Source organism: Oryx dammah, unplaced genomic scaffold, assembly GCF_014754425.2.
Source record: "Oryx dammah isolate SB20612 unplaced genomic scaffold, SCBI_Odam_1.1 HiC_scaffold_25, whole genome shotgun sequence".
NCBI classification, from domain to species: domain Eukaryota; kingdom Metazoa; phylum Chordata; class Mammalia; order Artiodactyla; family Bovidae; genus Oryx; species Oryx dammah.
This window is the reverse complement of record NW_024070209.1, coordinates 30,622,171-30,639,173: the sequence shown is the minus strand read 5'-3', so window position 1 is coordinate 30,639,173 and position 17,003 is coordinate 30,622,171. Positions and strand designations below refer to the sequence as shown.

At 43.8% G+C, this 17,003-nt stretch overlaps 1 protein-coding gene across 1 annotated transcript in view; it reads left to right on the top strand.

Moving 5' to 3' along the window:
• Nucleotides 1-8,757, top strand: part of FSHR (follicle stimulating hormone receptor) — a 191,327-nt gene extending 182,570 nt beyond the window's left edge. Inside the window, exons 9-10 of the mRNA XM_040224770.1 lie at nt 581-766; nt 5,959-8,757. Coding sequence (XP_040080704.1) covers nt 581-766; nt 5,959-7,192 — 1,420 coding nt within the window. The 3' untranslated portion in view covers nt 7,193-8,757. The remainder of the gene's footprint in view (nt 1-580; nt 767-5,958) is intronic.
• The last annotated feature ends 8,246 nt before the right edge of the window (nt 8,758-17,003 follow it).

The window sequence follows — 17,003 nt, the reverse complement described above, 5'->3', positions numbered from 1 at the left end:
ACCAAGGTCACCAGTCTAACAGGTAGCAGGGCAGGGTACACATGCAGACAAGTCTGTCCATGGATACCACAGTCATCACCACCACTCTCCGTTGCCACTTGGACTTTGGGCTGAGGGTACCTCTGTTGCCCACCTCATACTCCTCCCTCTTATAGTGTGTTCTCTTTGCATCCTTTTCTGAAATGTGGCCACAGATTCCACCCCAGCTCAAGAAATATATTTTTACATCTGGTTTGATGGTGGGGAGGAAGTGGTCTCACTTCCTTGATCGTATGTGATTTATCTATTCTAAAGAGATACTGTGGAAGGGGAAAGGGCTACAGTTAAGCCCCAGATCAGCCAGGGTGCTAATATATCCAGGATACAGAGCAGCCTGTTATCCATATCCTCCTACCATGAACACAAGGGCCAAATGTCCCTTTAGACACATATTTATGCAACTGAGGTGTGGTGGATGAACAAGAGTCTTCCTCCTCCCTCATGTAAAAACAGGTCTTCTATGACTGCTATTTTGACTGCTAACACAGCAGAAACATTTGGACTCATAGTAATCAGGTATGCTTGCCTCTTCTCCTTATAGAGATATTTCAAGAACCAGGATCCGTTCCTTGCCTAGCTATGGCTTAGAAAATCTTAAGAAGCTGCGGGCCAAGTCAACTTACCACTTAAAAAAGCTTCCCAGTCTGGAAAAATTTGTCACACTCGTGGAGGCCAGCCTCACCTACCCCAGCCACTGCTGTGCCTTCGCAAACTGGAGGCGGCAAACGTGAGTGAGTCTTCCCTGTCCGGCCCTTGAGCCCTGTTTGGGCATTTCTCCAATGGAGTACTTGGTCCACAACTTCTGCATCCATGATGAAATCCCTTAGGCAAGTTCTAGATCAAAGCCTTAGTGGTTTTTTTTTTTTGAAAATGAGTTCACAGGAGAGAACTACCCACATGGTGGGCTACCTACCAAATACTAAATGAGCTACTATGAAAAATGCCAAGCAAGCCTGATTCATAGCTGATCCTTAATAAATGTTTGTTCCCTTTTTCCTTTATAACAAAAAGGGTATGTACTTAAAGTCCCAAACTCTGCATCCTGTAGGTATGCCAAAATGTTAATCACTCAGTCATTCTGACTCTTTGTGACCCCAAGGACTGTAACCCACTAGGCTCCTCTGTCCATGGAATTCTCCAGGCAAGAATAGTGGAGTGAGTTGTCATTCCCTTCTCCAGGAGATCTTCCTCACCTAGGGATCAAACCCAGGTCTCCTTTGCAGATGGCTTCTTTACTGTCTGAGCCACCAGGGAAGCCCATAAGTGTGCCAGGGGCTGTCAAAGTCAGCTTTGGAGGGAGGAAGCAGAGATGTCATAACAGAGATTGATCACACACCCACAGCACATCTCCACCACGCTGCTGCTGCTGCTAAGTCACTTCAGTCATGTCCAACTCTGTGCAACCCCACAGATGGCAGCCCCCCAGGCTCCCCTGTCCCTAGGATTCTCCAGGAAAGAATACTGGAGTGGGTTGTCATTTCCTTCTCCAATGCATGCATGCATGTTAAGTCGCTTCAGTCGTGTCTGACTCTGTGCAACCCTATGGACAGCAGCCCACCAGGTTCCTCTGTCCACGGGATTCTCTAGGCAAGAATACTGGAGCGGGTTGCCATTTCCTTCTCCACCATGCTAAACCTCCCGAGCTCATCTTTGGAGCTTAGCACCAAAGTGGTGGAGATGTGCTGCGGGTGTGTGATCAATCTCTTTGTTCTTCACAGGGAGAACAAAGAGTCAGACACAACTGCAGCAACTTAGCAGCAGCAGCAGCCTAGTATGTAACTGGCTAAAAAGCTGAGGTTGTGGAAAGGGGGTACTTTGAAGTTTACATGTTCCAGATATTTAAAGGATCCACCAGGGATACAGGTGCTTCCCAGGTGGTTTGGTGGTAAAAAAAAAAAAAAAAAAAAAATCCACCTGCCAAGTAGCAGAAGCAGGTTCAATCCCTGGGTCAGGAAGATCCCCTGGAGAAGGAAATGGCAATCCACTCCCGTATTCTTGCATGGGAAATCCTATGGCAGTCCATGGGATTGCAAAAGAGCAGATTCAACTTAGTGACCAGACAACAACAATTGAAGACATAACGTACTGGGCATCAGGAATTCTCCAAGCTTCTGCCTCTCCTGAGCTCACTGACACAATCCATTCCAGGCAGTTGCACTCAGTCAGATAATGCCTGGTCCCCACTCTTGCACAGTAGCCCAGCATAAACACAGCTTCTGTGATACTGTTGTACTGCTTAACGTAGCCACTTCTATTATTCAACCTTAACATGCAGACATATCCCCTACTCTAAAGCAAAATAAAACAGCCAAACAATACACACCCTAAAATGTTTTCAAACTATTGAAGAGGCAGCAGTCCACACTCAGACCCATGTAAAGGGTCGGCAGAAAAGGGGCTGCTCTTCAGAATTCTCACACATCTTTAGGGAACTCCCCAGAATTAAACACTCCCTGCAAGTTAGCTCAAGAGCTAGGGAATTTCTTCTTAACAACTAGAATTTTTAAGAACTTGGGCTGAAGCAGAAGGCCTGCCTCTTTTATATTCCAGAAAGAGATATTCCAGCCAGGTCAGGAAAGATACCAATTTCACTGCCAAAATCCTGAAACTAAGCACCCCCCAGGAGAAATCTCAGAGGATGCTGAGACCACTGAAGGAGCTGCACATCACGTGCTGTCACATGTGTATATATTCCTATATGCCATAGGAAGATATTCTCTTACTCAGTTGCCCAAACTCATCTGGTCTCACCACCCCCTGGTAGTGTAGATGTAGCCTCAGGGATCACCCGACTGGAAATCTCCAGGTCTATCTTACGTTGTACCATTGCTTGAAGGGTTTCCTTGTCCCTCTGGACCACTGGGCTCTCACCTTCTCTAGGTCCCTATTTTAAATTACGTCAGGGCTTCTCAGGTGTGGCAAAGGAGAGGTCCACAGCTCTTCATAGAAGACATGCCAAGACAGAGTACAGAAATCACAATGAGGTTTAGTGATTTAGCAAATGATGTTTAGTGATTGAGCGTCTTTACTTTCACTTTTCACTTTCATGCATTGGAGAAGGAAATGGCAACCCACTCCAGTGTTCTTGCCTGGAGAATCCCAGGAACGGGAGATCCTGGTGGGCTGCCATCTATAGGGTCTCACAGAATCGGACACAACTGCAGCGGAAATCACTTTCTATTTAGCAAATTCACAAACCCACAACAATATGGTTATGCTACTCAGAAGATAATAAACACAGGATTTGTGTTTTAATTGTGTCACTTCATGGTATACCTTAGTAGGTGCAGTGTGGTTAGGTAATGAAATTTGAGTTTAAAGTTGCATGATGAAACTGCCCCTCAATCTTCACTTGGAAATAATGCCTGAAATGTAAATCTTAGGCCCTGTGGCTGTGAGATTTTGGCCAATGGCCCTTCTGAACTCTCATGGAAAAATCTTATTATCCACTCCCCTCCCTCATTTGTCATTGAACTGGTTATGTCCTTGTCATAGTTCTATACTCAGCTAACATTGTTATTTTGTGCTTGTTTTGTTATTTCTTGTGCTCAGGAAGCGACTTAGCAGTAGCAGCAGCAGTACTCAGGTGCTTTCTTTCCAGCTAGATTTTAAATTGATGCACTGTGGCGTATTCATTAAGTACCCACATGGGGCATGACCCCAATATGAACTCAGTACGTAACCACCATCCTCTGTCTTCATATTGCTGATACCTGCCTAGTACTCACTGCCAGGCATATTAAAACTTTGCACCTTTATCTCATTTAAGTTTCACAAAAGTAACAGCACTATTCTCTTCTCACAAAGGCAGAAACCGAGGCTCAGAAACTGTAAACAACTTGACCGACGCCAGTCAGACTCCAACTCTCTGGTCTCCCTATCTTCAAAGCTCAGACTCTGGGCCACTCTGCCATGCACTTCCCAAGTAACTGTACTTTGATTTATTGGGGTCCAGGAGTACCACTTTTTAACTCCACCCCAAACTGAATTGCCAATTTATTATAATACTTAGGATTTGCTGAGGTATTGCAGAGGCAAGACTTTATTCCCGGCTTCCATTTTTCTTTCTAGTCTTCTCCCATAGACATACATTGTTTACCATTTCCCCACTCATATCATTAGGTCACGTCTGTTTGAGGAAAGGAAAGCATCAGTACTTAACATATACCAATAGCAGTATCAACAATAAGCATCATCACATCAGTCAACATAAGCCCCAGGAAGTGAAGGCTGTGTCTAGATGGTTAGTCAGATCCAATCCAGTGAACCGAATCCCAGTCTGCAAGTACCAGGTTACTTACTCCCTGTTCTTAGAACTGGGCTGCCGCCGATCCAATGACTGGAAAAACACAGAGTGATTCTCTTGTTCCCTCTTTGCCTGTCTCTGAGCTTGCCTTACTTTTGCAAGATCTCTGGCTAAACCAAAAGATTTTGTGCACATTTTCAATTCCATATATGTTATTAAGTGTTTAACTTCCTTAGTTTCAACGATGACTGATGTAAGTAAGAAGCTCTATCAGTCCCTAAAACAAAACAAAATGACACCGTCTCTGGGGGTGGGGGCGGGGGGAAGAGTCCATTGGCCCAAGGGAAAAATGACTTTCTGGCAATTCAATTCACTTTCTGGAAGGGAGAGAAGGGAGGAATCAGTTCTCACTAACAGCCCCGTCTCCTAGAGGGTCATGGGGAAAGTTCAGTCCAGTCCATGTCCACTGCAGACTTGACCAACCCCCATCATTCAGTACCTAATGGAATCTTTACCTCTTCCACACCCCATCCACTCTCTCCTTCTTATGGTTAGGGGTAAGGGGACAGTCTTTGAAGAGTTTTAACACTCACCTCCCCACTCACTTCTGAGATTTTGTTAAGGCTTGAGAAAAATGCAGTCACTCAACATTGCTGTGAGCTTGTCCCTCAGGGAGGGAGGAAATGAATAGAGTGTGTGTATATGTTTCCATTCAAAAGAAGACCCAGTGTGAAACATCCCCGTTCCTTAAGACTTTGCTTCAAAACTATTCTACCCCCATCTCTATAAGTACTATCCACTTGTCTGGATAGAATATTTGTCATCTGCCTTTCATTCAAATCCCTTCTGGAAGTGCCTATATTCTGTTGGCAAGGCCCCTTGTATGTTGGGGTTCAAAGAGGGGAAACTAAGACAGGAAAAGTGACCCGAGAAGATCCAGCTCCCTAGGGCATGAGTTACAATCCCTCACAACCTGCATTCTCAGGTTGAGATCCTTTTGGGATCTCACTAGCAAACTGCTGAGAATGAGAGAGCCAGGCTTACCTTGCAGACAATGCCTGAGGCCTACTGTGGCCCTTGAGGAGTGAAATAATAAAGAAGAATACACCCCTCAGTAACATTTCAGGCAAGTTAGCAGACCTCCTAGTAGCACAACTACCAAAGAGCCAGGGTCAGAGTTGGCTGGGAACAAACTAAAGACTCTGATCTTCCACTCTATGCAGACAAACTCCCACTTGAGTCAGAGGACAGTCCAGAGCTTCTAGGACCGGGGTTTAGTGTAGAGAAAATGGAATGTATACTACTCAGGCATATGAAGGGAGGGCTGAAGAGAGATGGGGAAGGGAGAGGATGGAGTTGATATCAAGTCTGTAAATTATCTGCACTTAACAGTAAGACTTAGCTAGTCCCAGGCGCCTTCCTCCCCACATTCAGTTTGTGGCCAGATGGTTTCCCGAGTGGGCCATCCAACTCTAGGAATATATACACAAGTTGTTCTGTTCATTTACAGTAAGAAGCATTAACCCTTGAGCTTAGTCTCAAGGGCAGACAAACTGTTAGAAGAAAAAAAAATCTCAAGAAGAAATACTATTCTCTACCCTGTGTAAAGACAGTGATATATTTGCCATTCTGGATCCAACATGTTGACTCTGTTCCTTTTTGTATTTTTCTAGCTCTGACCTTCATCCAATTTGCAACAAATCTATTTTAAGGCAAGAAGTTGATGACATGACTCAGGCTAGGGGTCAGAGAATCTCTTTGGCAGAAGATGATGAGCCCAGCTATGCCAAAGGATTTGACATGATGTACAGTGAATTTGACTATGACTTATGCAATGAAGTGGTTGATGTGACTTGCTCCCCTGAGCCAGACGCATTTAATCCATGTGAAGATATCATGGGGTATGATATTCTCAGAGTCTTGATATGGTTTATTAGCATCCTGGCCATCACTGGGAACATCCTAGTGCTGGTGATCCTGATCACCAGCCAGTATAAACTCACAGTACCCCGGTTCCTCATGTGCAATCTGGCCTTTGCCGATCTCTGCATTGGAATCTACCTGCTGCTCATAGCCTCAGTTGATGTCCACACCAAAAGCCAGTACCACAACTATGCCATTGACTGGCAAACTGGAGCAGGCTGCGATGCTGCCGGCTTTTTCACTGTCTTTGCCAGTGAGCTTTCAGTCTACACTCTGACCGCCATCACGCTGGAAAGATGGCATACCATCACCCATGCCATGCAGCTTGAATGCAAAGTGCAGCTCCGCCATGCTGCCAGCATCATGCTGGTGGGCTGGATCTTTGCTTTTGCAGTTGCCCTCTTTCCCATCTTTGGCATCAGCAGCTACATGAAGGTGAGCATCTGCCTGCCTATGGACATTGACAGCCCCTTGTCACAGTTCTATGTTATGTCCCTCCTTGTGCTCAATGTCCTGGCCTTCGTGGTCATCTGTGGCTGCTACACTCACATCTACCTCACAGTGAGGAACCCCAACATCACATCCTCTTCTAGTGACACCAAGATAGCCAAGCGCATGGCCATGCTCATCTTCACCGACTTCCTCTGCATGGCGCCCATCTCCTTCTTTGCCATCTCTGCCTCCCTCAAGGTGCCCCTCATCACTGTGTCCAAGTCAAAGATCCTCCTGGTCCTGTTCTACCCCATCAACTCCTGTGCCAACCCCTTCCTCTATGCCATCTTCACCAGGAACTTCCGCAGGGATTTCTTCATTCTGCTGAGTAAGTTTGGCTGCTATGAAGTGCAAGCCCAGACCTACAGGTCAGAAACCTCATTCACTGCCCACAACTTTCATCCAAGGAATAGCCACTGCCCCCCAGCTCCCAGGGTTACCAATGGTTCCAATTACACACTCATCCCCCTAAGACATTTAGCCAAGAACTAAAACACAATGTGCAAATGTTTCTGGGTGTTGAATGACAATTAAGTCTTGCCTTTGAAGAATATGCCATGCAAGAGCTGACAGAGCACTTCCACATACTCCATATAATTTAATCTCCCTGCCACATCCATAAGGTAAACTGGTCAGAAACTATTAACTCCATGTGATTCATTAGGAAACTGAAGACTTCATAACAACATTAATAATTAAAATAATGTAGTACTACATAACATTTGTTCTATCCTTTATAGCGTTCAAAGTGCTCTTGTTCAGATCATCTCAACTGATCCCTATAAAAGTCCTATTAAGCAGGCAGAACAGGAATTATGCTCGGAGTTTTATAGATGAGGAACCCAAAACTCAAAGGGTTAAGTGACTTGCTCAAAATTGCTCAACTTATAAGAAGCAGAGCCAAAATTAAATGTTCTGACTCCCAGAGAACTTGCAAGAGAGGCAGTGCAATATTTATTCACTCACTCATTCCCTCAATGAATATTCACTGGATATCTATGTGATGCTTTGAAATACATCAACCTGAGTAGGATGAACTACATTTCCCAGAATTCCCTTTCTTAAATATTTCCCATGAAGGTAGGCCACATGAAAGATTTTCAGGAAAACGGGAGGGTGGAAGGGAAGCTGCAGCCATTTTGTCACTCACACTTTGTTGCTCATCTGTTGATTCAGCTCACTGCTGTGAGTCTGCAATGGGTCCACCATACCCTGGAACCTTCCTCGGGTTCTCTGCCTCTTGAGTCAAGTATATGTGTTTCACGCCATGTTGAAGAACCCCCATCGTCAGCAGAACACTTTTATCACCAAGGTCAGAAGCAACAAGAACAGAAATAGATTTTAGTTTGACCTTGTGGAGTTTGTCTTGTGCTTATGGCTTCAAGCATGCTTGTGATCTTCCCTTTATGACTGCTGCCTGCCCTATAGACTAGCATCAGATGTAGAGACAACAGCCTTACATAGCCTACTTTACCAACCTCCACAACTGTGTAAGTCAAATCCCTGTAACAAATCTCTGCTATATATATATATACACACACACACGCACACACACATGACTGCTTCTGCTTCTTCAGTCAAACTCTGACTGAAGTATACAACCCATATGGTGTGCCTATGGATTATATTGTTAAGAACACAGCAGCTTTGGAATTGGAGCTGAGATTTCATTCTTACTCCACGATAAGGCAGGACTTCTCCCTATCTCAGTGTCTTCCTCTGCAATGGGAGTTGGTTATAGTATCTAACTATTGGGCTGATTATAACAACTGGAAAAGAAAGTGGGTTTAGGGTACCTATTGTTATAACAGACTTGATGAACAAGTTCACTTCTTTCCTCCCAGATCAGTGCCTGATCTTGCACCTAGTTCTCCTGACCAGGATATAGAACTCATTCCATCACATATTATTCCTGATAAATAACTACACTTGCCCTACCTGCTTTAAAAAATGACCCCATTTAGATGATCTGATCATCAGCTCTGTTCAGTTCACTCACTCAGTCATGTCCGACTCTTTGCAACCCCACGGACTGCAGCACTCCAGGCCTCCCTGTTCATCACCAACTCCCAGAGCCTATTCAAACTCATGTCCATTGTATCGGTGATGCCATCCAACCATCTCATCCTCTGTCATCCCCTTCGCCTCCTGCCTTCAATCTTTCTCAGCGTCAGGGTCTTTTCCAATGAGTCAGTTCCTCGTATCAGGTGGCCAAAGTATCGGGGTTTCAGCTTCAGCATCAGTCCTTCCAATGAATATTCAGGACTGATCTCCCTTAAGATTGACTGGTTGGATCTCCTTGTAGTCCAAGGGACTCTCAAGAGTCTTCTCCAACACCCGTAGTTCAAAAGCATCAATTCTTTGGTGCTCAGCTTTCTTTATAGTCCAACTCTCACATCCATACATGACTACTGGAAAATCCATAGCTTTGACTAGATGGACCTCATAGTGAACTCGCTCAGTCGTGTCCAACTCTTTGCAACCCCGTGGACTGTAGCCCGCCAGGTTCCTCTGTCCATGAGATTCTCCAGGCAAGAATACTGGAGTGGGTTGCCATTTCCTTCTCCAGGGGATCTCATAAATAACCACAAATCCCCACAACCAGCCCACAAAGCTCCAAGTCTCCTCTGAGAGTATCCTTTTTCCATGTCAAAGCCAATCCTTCCTTCTCTTGGCCCATGGCAAACATTTCAAAAGTTGGTCCTAAATGAATTAACAAGAGCTGAAGAAAAACCAGAGATATTACTATGCCAACAAAGGTCCGTCTAGTCAAGGCTATGGTTTTTCCAGTGGTCATGTATGGATGTGAGAGTTGGACTGTGAAGAAAGCTGAGCACCAAAGAGTTGATGCTTTTGAACTGTGGTGTTGGAGAAGACTCTTGAGAGTCCCTTGGACTGCAAGGAGATCCAACCAGTCCATTCTGAAGGAGATCAGGCCTGGCTGTTAATTGAAAGGACTGATGCTGAAGCTGAAACTCCAGTACTTTGGCCACTTCATGCGAAGTGTTGACTCATTGGAAAAGACTCTGATGCTGGGAGGGATTAGGGGCAGGAGGAGAAGGGGACGACAGAGGATGAAATGGCTGGATGCCATCACCAATTCGATGGACATGAGTTTGAGTGAACTCTGGAAGTTGGTGATGGACAGGGAGGCCTGCCATGCTGCAATTCATGGGGTCGCAAAGAGTCGGACACGACTGAGCGACTGAACTGAACTGAAGAAAAACCAACCATCTCTGCAGATGTGACCTGGCACCCGCTGATCTGTTATGAACATTGAGTGAAAAATGGAATACGTATCCATAGAAATAGTCTAAAGCTGAGCTATTCAGGACAGTTGCCATTAGCCACATGTAGCCATTGAGCATTTGAAATCCAGCTAGCCTGAACTGAGACATGCTATGAGTAAAAGACACAATGGGTTTCAAATATTTAGTGCAAAGAAAAAAGAATTACAATATCTTAATAATTTTGATAATGATTACATCTTGGAACAAGTATTATTTTGGACATACTGAGAAAAATGCATTTAAAAATTAATCTCATCTATTTCTTTTTACATTTGTTAACGTGGCTGCTAGAATATTTAAAGTTACCTAAGTGAATCGTGTTTGTGGCTCATGTTATATTTCTATTGGAGAGCATGGCTCTAGAGTTATATGAAAATAAAGCATTTTCATTTAGTATTTTTCCCCCTAGGTCTCCACTGCTGCACTGTTGGGCTCATCTGCAATCATTTTTCTTCGTTGTTTGTGGCCAAAGGGAACATATTTCTGAATTTGGACTAAAAAGCAAGTAGCATCCAAATTAAAAATAGGATACAGTATTAATTATTTCACAGCATAGCTGCTGATGACACAATGATTTAACAGATAGTAGTTCTGAGAGTCAAGAATATATTCAAAGATAAACATACACCAAGAGAACCTCAGAAGGCTTTCATTCCATTACTCTGTCATACACATCCTGGTAAGAGATAAGACTTTCCTCAAACCAGCAAATATATTTATAGGCAACTACATCAAGCATTTCAAAACCCTTTAGACAAATCCTAAGGGGAAAACACTTTCTCTATTTCCTGTATTTGAATAAAAAAAAAAACAAAACTGGAATCCAGTGTATCAGTTACTCTCCCTCCTAAACAGTGATTATACAGGTAACACCTCTAGTCTGCATCTTCCAGAATGGTGCTTCAGGATGCATGGTGACCCAGGGAAAGGGGGGAAGGGGGGAAGAGAGGAAGAGGGGATGGCAAAAGGGGAGGAGGAAGGAAAAGGAACGGAAAAAGAAAAAGAAACACAAGCCAAAGAATTGTCAAAATGTTATCCCAAGTTGCTCTTTTTCTAAAATTTCTATTCATAATCCTGAATACCATAAAGAGAGCCAGTGTCTCCCAGGGATATCTTAAAGTACCCATGTCTCCAGAGGTGATATTCAAAATACTAACAACTGGTACAGCCTGATCTCAAAATGAACCCTGGTGGTGAGCAATCAATTGAGCCATTCTAATACAAACTGGGTGAATGCCAGCCCTGCATGCATACCTCTCAGCCCTCTAACCTGAACCCGGACCTGTTCCCATATACCTTTCCTCAAGCTTTAATCCACCATAAACTCCTTCAGTTTCATCCTGGCCAGCCTCTCTTATCACCTTCCTCCTCAACCCTCTTTTCCTTCAGATTCTCCTTCACTGAATCCTAAGAAGCTGACAGATAATATAGGATCCTCCTTGGAGGGGTCAGAACAAATAGACCAAATGAGTAAATCCAGAGGCTCTTAGGGAACAGAGTGAAATGATGAGCTGGCTTTACAGATTAATAAACAATTTTTATCTTGCCACACACAGAAGCAATAATGCAAAGAGGGCTGATGGCACCAGAAACTGTATTTCACAAGTCTCCACTCATTAAATACAAAATACCCTTCAGACCTCGTTTCTGGAAAGGATACACAGAGGGAGGGATAAAACAAGAGGAAATACCCCTCCCGTGCTTGCATAAGCAAAATAAAACAGATCTTACCAGAAGTGATACTCTGCCTTATTTAGGCCAGCACCATTTAGCAACCATTAGAAAGCAGAAAAAAATCACTGAAACTGATATTTTTTTAAATTCTGGTGTGAGAGCTGCAAACTTTGGATTTATGAAGAATTTCATTTTAATAGGAAAATTTACAGAAACAAGCAAAGAATGAAGTTTCTGATTCTGGATAGTAATCCAAATAGAGACAGAAGACAGCAGTAGAGAAAAAGGACAAATATATAGAAAACTTTATCTGTTTAACATATGACACAAAGAAACCAAAAGTCAGCACAAAATAAAGCCCAACCATGAGGCCATGCTTGCTTATTCTCATCAAAATGCTTTCTTTCAGCTGCAAGTAGCAGAAACTCCAAGTAAAAAATGCCTTAAATATGAGGGCCAGTTATATAAGATGCTCCAAACTTGGGTGAGCAGCTCAGTGGTCTCCAGGACACCAGACCTTTCTGTGTCTTTGCCCCACCACACTTGGAGTGTTCCACCACACCTTCCTCATGGTAGCAAGGCTGCTGCAGCAGTTCCAAATACCGCAGGTAGGCAGGAATGAACCCAGAAACAAAGAGAGGTCTTTCCTCCATGCATCGCATTTTCAATGGGAGAAAATTTCTCCCCAAAGACCCTCAGCAAATGTTCCTTCCTACCCATTATGGAAGATTACTGTCCTGCCTGTAAGGGAGGTAGGAAAATGAAGCTCTGCCACATTGAGTCTCTAGGTTGGAAGGATGGGTCGCCCAGTCACAGAGGCAAAGGGGGAGCTACAGTAGGAGGGACGCTGGCAATCTCATCCTCACCCTGAGTCGATTCAAACCCTCTCCCATGGGATGAAGACCGTGAGGCTCAAGGTTAGGACACATATGGCACCTTACAACTCACATCCTGTGTCCTCACCCCTCCCCTCTCTCTCCTTCCACCTCATCCAGCTCCTCTCCCCAAGTTAGTCTCTTCTACTTTTCCCTGGAACAAACTTTAGAAGTTTCTTAGATCTGAAAGCAACTGCTAGAGTCAGACATTGCCCAAGAAAAGGAAAAGGAGGTTAAGAAAGCTGTGGTACATATACACAATGGAGTATTATTCAGCCATTAAAAAGAATACATTTGAATCAGTTCTGATGAGATGGATGAAACTGGAGCTGATTATACAGAGTGAAGTAAGCCAGAAAGAAAAACACCAATACAGTATACTAACACATATACATGGAATTTAGAAAGATGGCAATGATGACCCTGTATGCAGGACAGCAAAAAAGATACAGATGTGTATAGTGGACTTTTGGACTCAGAGGGAGAGGGAGAGCGTGAGATGATTTGGGAGAATGGCATTGAAACATGTATAATATCATGTAAGAATCGAATTGCCAGTCTATGTCCAATGCAGGATATGACACGCTTGGGGCTGGTACATGGGGATGACCCAGAGAGATGTTGTGGGGAGGGGGGGGAGGGGGGTTCATGTTTGGGAACGCATGTAGACCCGTGGTGGATTCATGTCAATGTATGGCAAAACCAATACAGAATTGTAAAGTAAAATTTAAAAAAAAAACTATATATATCTAGTTTATAAGAAAAATTTTAAAAAAAGAAAAGGAAAGGAAAAGGAGGAAGAGAGTAGGAAAAAGAGAGAGAGAGAAAAGAAACACACTTGGATAGGAAGAAGAGAGATGTGAGGAAGAGGAGAAAGAGGACAGGGCAGGACAAGGTAAACAAAGGAGTACTGTGGAGAGGAGCCAGGCCTGGACTCTAGTACTTGCCCACCTCAGGCTTAAAACACTTTCAACTCATTGCAAAGACGTCAACTCAAAACACTGAATGCCCTCAGTCTTAGATCACAGTAGAAAGGTCCACCCTTCATACCATGATGTTTAGACTTCCCAGGGCTCCATGTACCATGATCTACATTCCCAAGATCCAGTTTAAAGGATGAGTAATGGGAAAATATTTCTCAAGGTCTTCAAAGCCTCTTCACTTCAGATGTCAATATAAAGGCCACTCAGTCCGTTCCAGGAGCCCAGGTCTTCTCTCCAAGAGCATTACCCACAGCCCCTGAGTGTTCGGTTCTGGGATAGAAAAGTCTCAAAAATGCACTAAATCCCAAAAGTTTTTCAGAGTGTCATCTGCGTGCTCTTGCTTCCTTCTCTTCTGTTTACAACACAGGACTCCTTGAATTTTGATATCTTCTTTAGAAACAAATACAAAGAGAGAATATCATGAAAGTCATCTTATTTTTAGTGATCGTTTCCACATAATAAGATGCAAAGAGCATTCTTGGCTCTGCATTTAGAGAATTCTCAGGCAATTTTCCCCCCATGTATCATTAGCTAGGGTCATTTACACTTCCAGGTATTAATGAGGTGCATAAAGAAAAGGCTTGGGTAGAGAAGGTTTTAAGTTGTTTCATAAACAGCAGAAGCTGTACCACAGGGTTCCTATCTCCCAAAAATCAATCTAGCAAATTGTTATATGTTTCTGTCTCCCTTTAGGTGGGGGCGAAGGGGAGGAAGAGAAAGGAGGAGATGAAGCAAGAAAACCTGAAAAATACCAGTAAGAATGAATTGCCTCTGTCTATAGAGATAGAAACCCTTCATAGGCCACATCCCTGCAGAAACCCTGACAAAATTCTCCTCTCCATCTATTCCACATACAGCATGAGCTGCTTCCAGTCCAGGCTCCCAGCATCACAGGCCAGGGTAGTGCTTCCTCAGGAAACAGCCCTGGAAGACCCCCATCCAACATAAGCTAACAGAACACTGGATGTGGGTCTGTCGGGCTGGTGTGTTAATCCTCTTTCCTAGGATGTCTGGCGTGCTTCAGGCAGCTTAGTTTTCTATGTATTTCAGTGAACCGCTTTAGATCAAAATTCAAGAGCCAATTTACTTGTGGAACGGAGGCTAATCAAAAGACATAATGGTAAGCATTTGGGATTGTGTAAATATCTGGTGTTGGGATAAATTTTGTCACTGGTGGCTACCTCTAGAAATCAAAAAACTCACTCAAAAACTTACAGAGTTCTGTTTTCCACTCATTCATTCTCCATTTAACGAATATTTATTGAGTGCCTAGTGTAACCCATTCAACACTGTGCTGTTGGAGAAGACTCTTGAGAGTCCCTTGGACTGCAAGGAGATCCAACCAGTCCATCCTAAAGGAAATCAGTCATGAATATTCATTGGAAGGACTGATGCTGAAGCTGAAACTCCAATATTTTGGCCACCTGATGAGAAGAACAGACTCATTGGAAAAGACCCTGATGCTGGGAAAGATTGCAGGCAGGAGGAGAAGGGGACAACAGTTGATGAGATGGTTGGATGGCATCACCAATGCTATGGACATGAGTTTGAGTAGGTTCTGGGAGTTGGTGACAGACAGGGAAACCTGGCATGCTGCAGTCCATGGGGTCACAAAAAGTCAGACACAACTGAGCAACTGAACTAGTGTAACCAAGCACTATTCCAGTCACTGGAAAAACAGCAGTAAATAATCCAGTGAAAATTCTACCTTCAGGGAATTTACATTCTAGTAAAGGGAGCAGAAGACACACAAGCTAAATAAGTAAAATATATGGAATGCTGGACACTGGTAGGTTCCCATAACAAAGCACAAAGCAGGGAAGCAGGATGTAATATAAACTGTCAGGGAATAATTAAAGGCCTCCCTGAAAAGATGACTTTAGACTAAAAACAAAAGGGAAGTGGAAAGTGAGACATGTGGATATTGAGGGGAGGTTGGTTCAGGCAGAGGAAAGAGCAAGTACAAAAGCCCTTAGGCTAGGCTAAGTTTGTTGTGTTCTATAAAAATAAGGTCTGTATGGCTGGAGCAGAGAAAAAGGGGGTGGGAGAGAAGACAAGGACAAAAAATACAGGGGGCTGGGTTACTGTTATAGCTTTATTTCTAAACAGGTGAAGTGGCAGAAAAGTATTGGGAAGGTTTTAGTAACTATTAATTGAGTCATTGTGTGTTGATGGCCTGGCCCAGCTTTAAACACTAGGAGATCCTGAATTCAGCCACTTTTCATTACCTTTAACAGCTTGCTCCACCTCATCCTTCTCAGCCCCCACCCTTCTAGTTTCCCCAGCCTCCATTTTACATCCCCCCCACCCCCACCATTCTCTCCACCCTCTACAGCAAAGCTGCTCTCCTGCAGAGTTGTCACTTTGTAAAGAAGATGATAAATGGCTCACACCATAGAGATAATAATCTCTGAAATTTCAATGGGCTTTACACATTCTAGAAAACATTGACTTTCATTGGCTCATTAGATCCTCAAAACATTTCTGTGAGGTAGGAAGGGTTCTTTTGTTATAAAAGAAGAAATCACCATTCTGAAGTTCAGTGGCCCATCTAGCGTCATACAGCTAAGGGAAGGCAGAGTAAGACTAGAATTCATGCCTCCTGCTGTCCACTTCCTAGTTATAAAAGTAGAGATATTGGCTTCCCTGATGGCTCAGTGGTAAAGAATCTGCCTGCAATGCAGGAGACACAGGTCCAATCCCTGAGTCCAGAAGATCCCCTGGAAGAGGGCATGGCAACCCACTCCAGTATTCTTGCCTGGAGAATTCCATGGACAAAAGAGCCTGGAGGGCTATAGTCCACAGGTTCACAGAGAGTCGGACACAACTGAGTGATAACACAGAGAGATACTGGAAACACCACTCTCAGCATGAACAAAGGGCAGTGGCCTAAATCAGACGCTTCCAGCAGCAAGACTGGACCAGGAGCTGACCATGTTCTCTCACAGCTGGTGTTTGGTCACAGTGGAGCCTTGATGGCATGGATTTAGTCCAATCAACAAGGAAAACAGAATCCAAAGCAAAGTCAAGCATGCAGGTGAGCAGGATTTTTTTTTTTTTTTTTTTGCTAATTCCCTGTAACATTTCTCCTCCTAATCCCAAGCACAGTGTCCCCCTAACTGGCAGGCAGCTGAGCTCAGCAAAAGCCAAGAGGGAAAATAACTGAAGTCCATAAGTGTACACTAACCCAGGATGTGTAACTAATCACAGGCCAAACTTGGCTGTGGGTTGAGGTAGCTGAGAAGTTTGAAAACTCTAAATTATTTCCTCAAGAAGGGAATAAATTTGAAGTGTATTTTTGTTCATCCTTAAAACAGTCCATTGTTTGAAGAGGATAAAACCATGGCATGGCCTGGCCCCTTTTCTCTGCCGCAATCAATCACTTCACAACAAAGCAACACAAAGGCAGAAGTGCCCAGAGACCCGGGCGGCTAGCTCTGTGGTAATTAACATCTGTGGTAATCAGCTTGCATGGTCACTA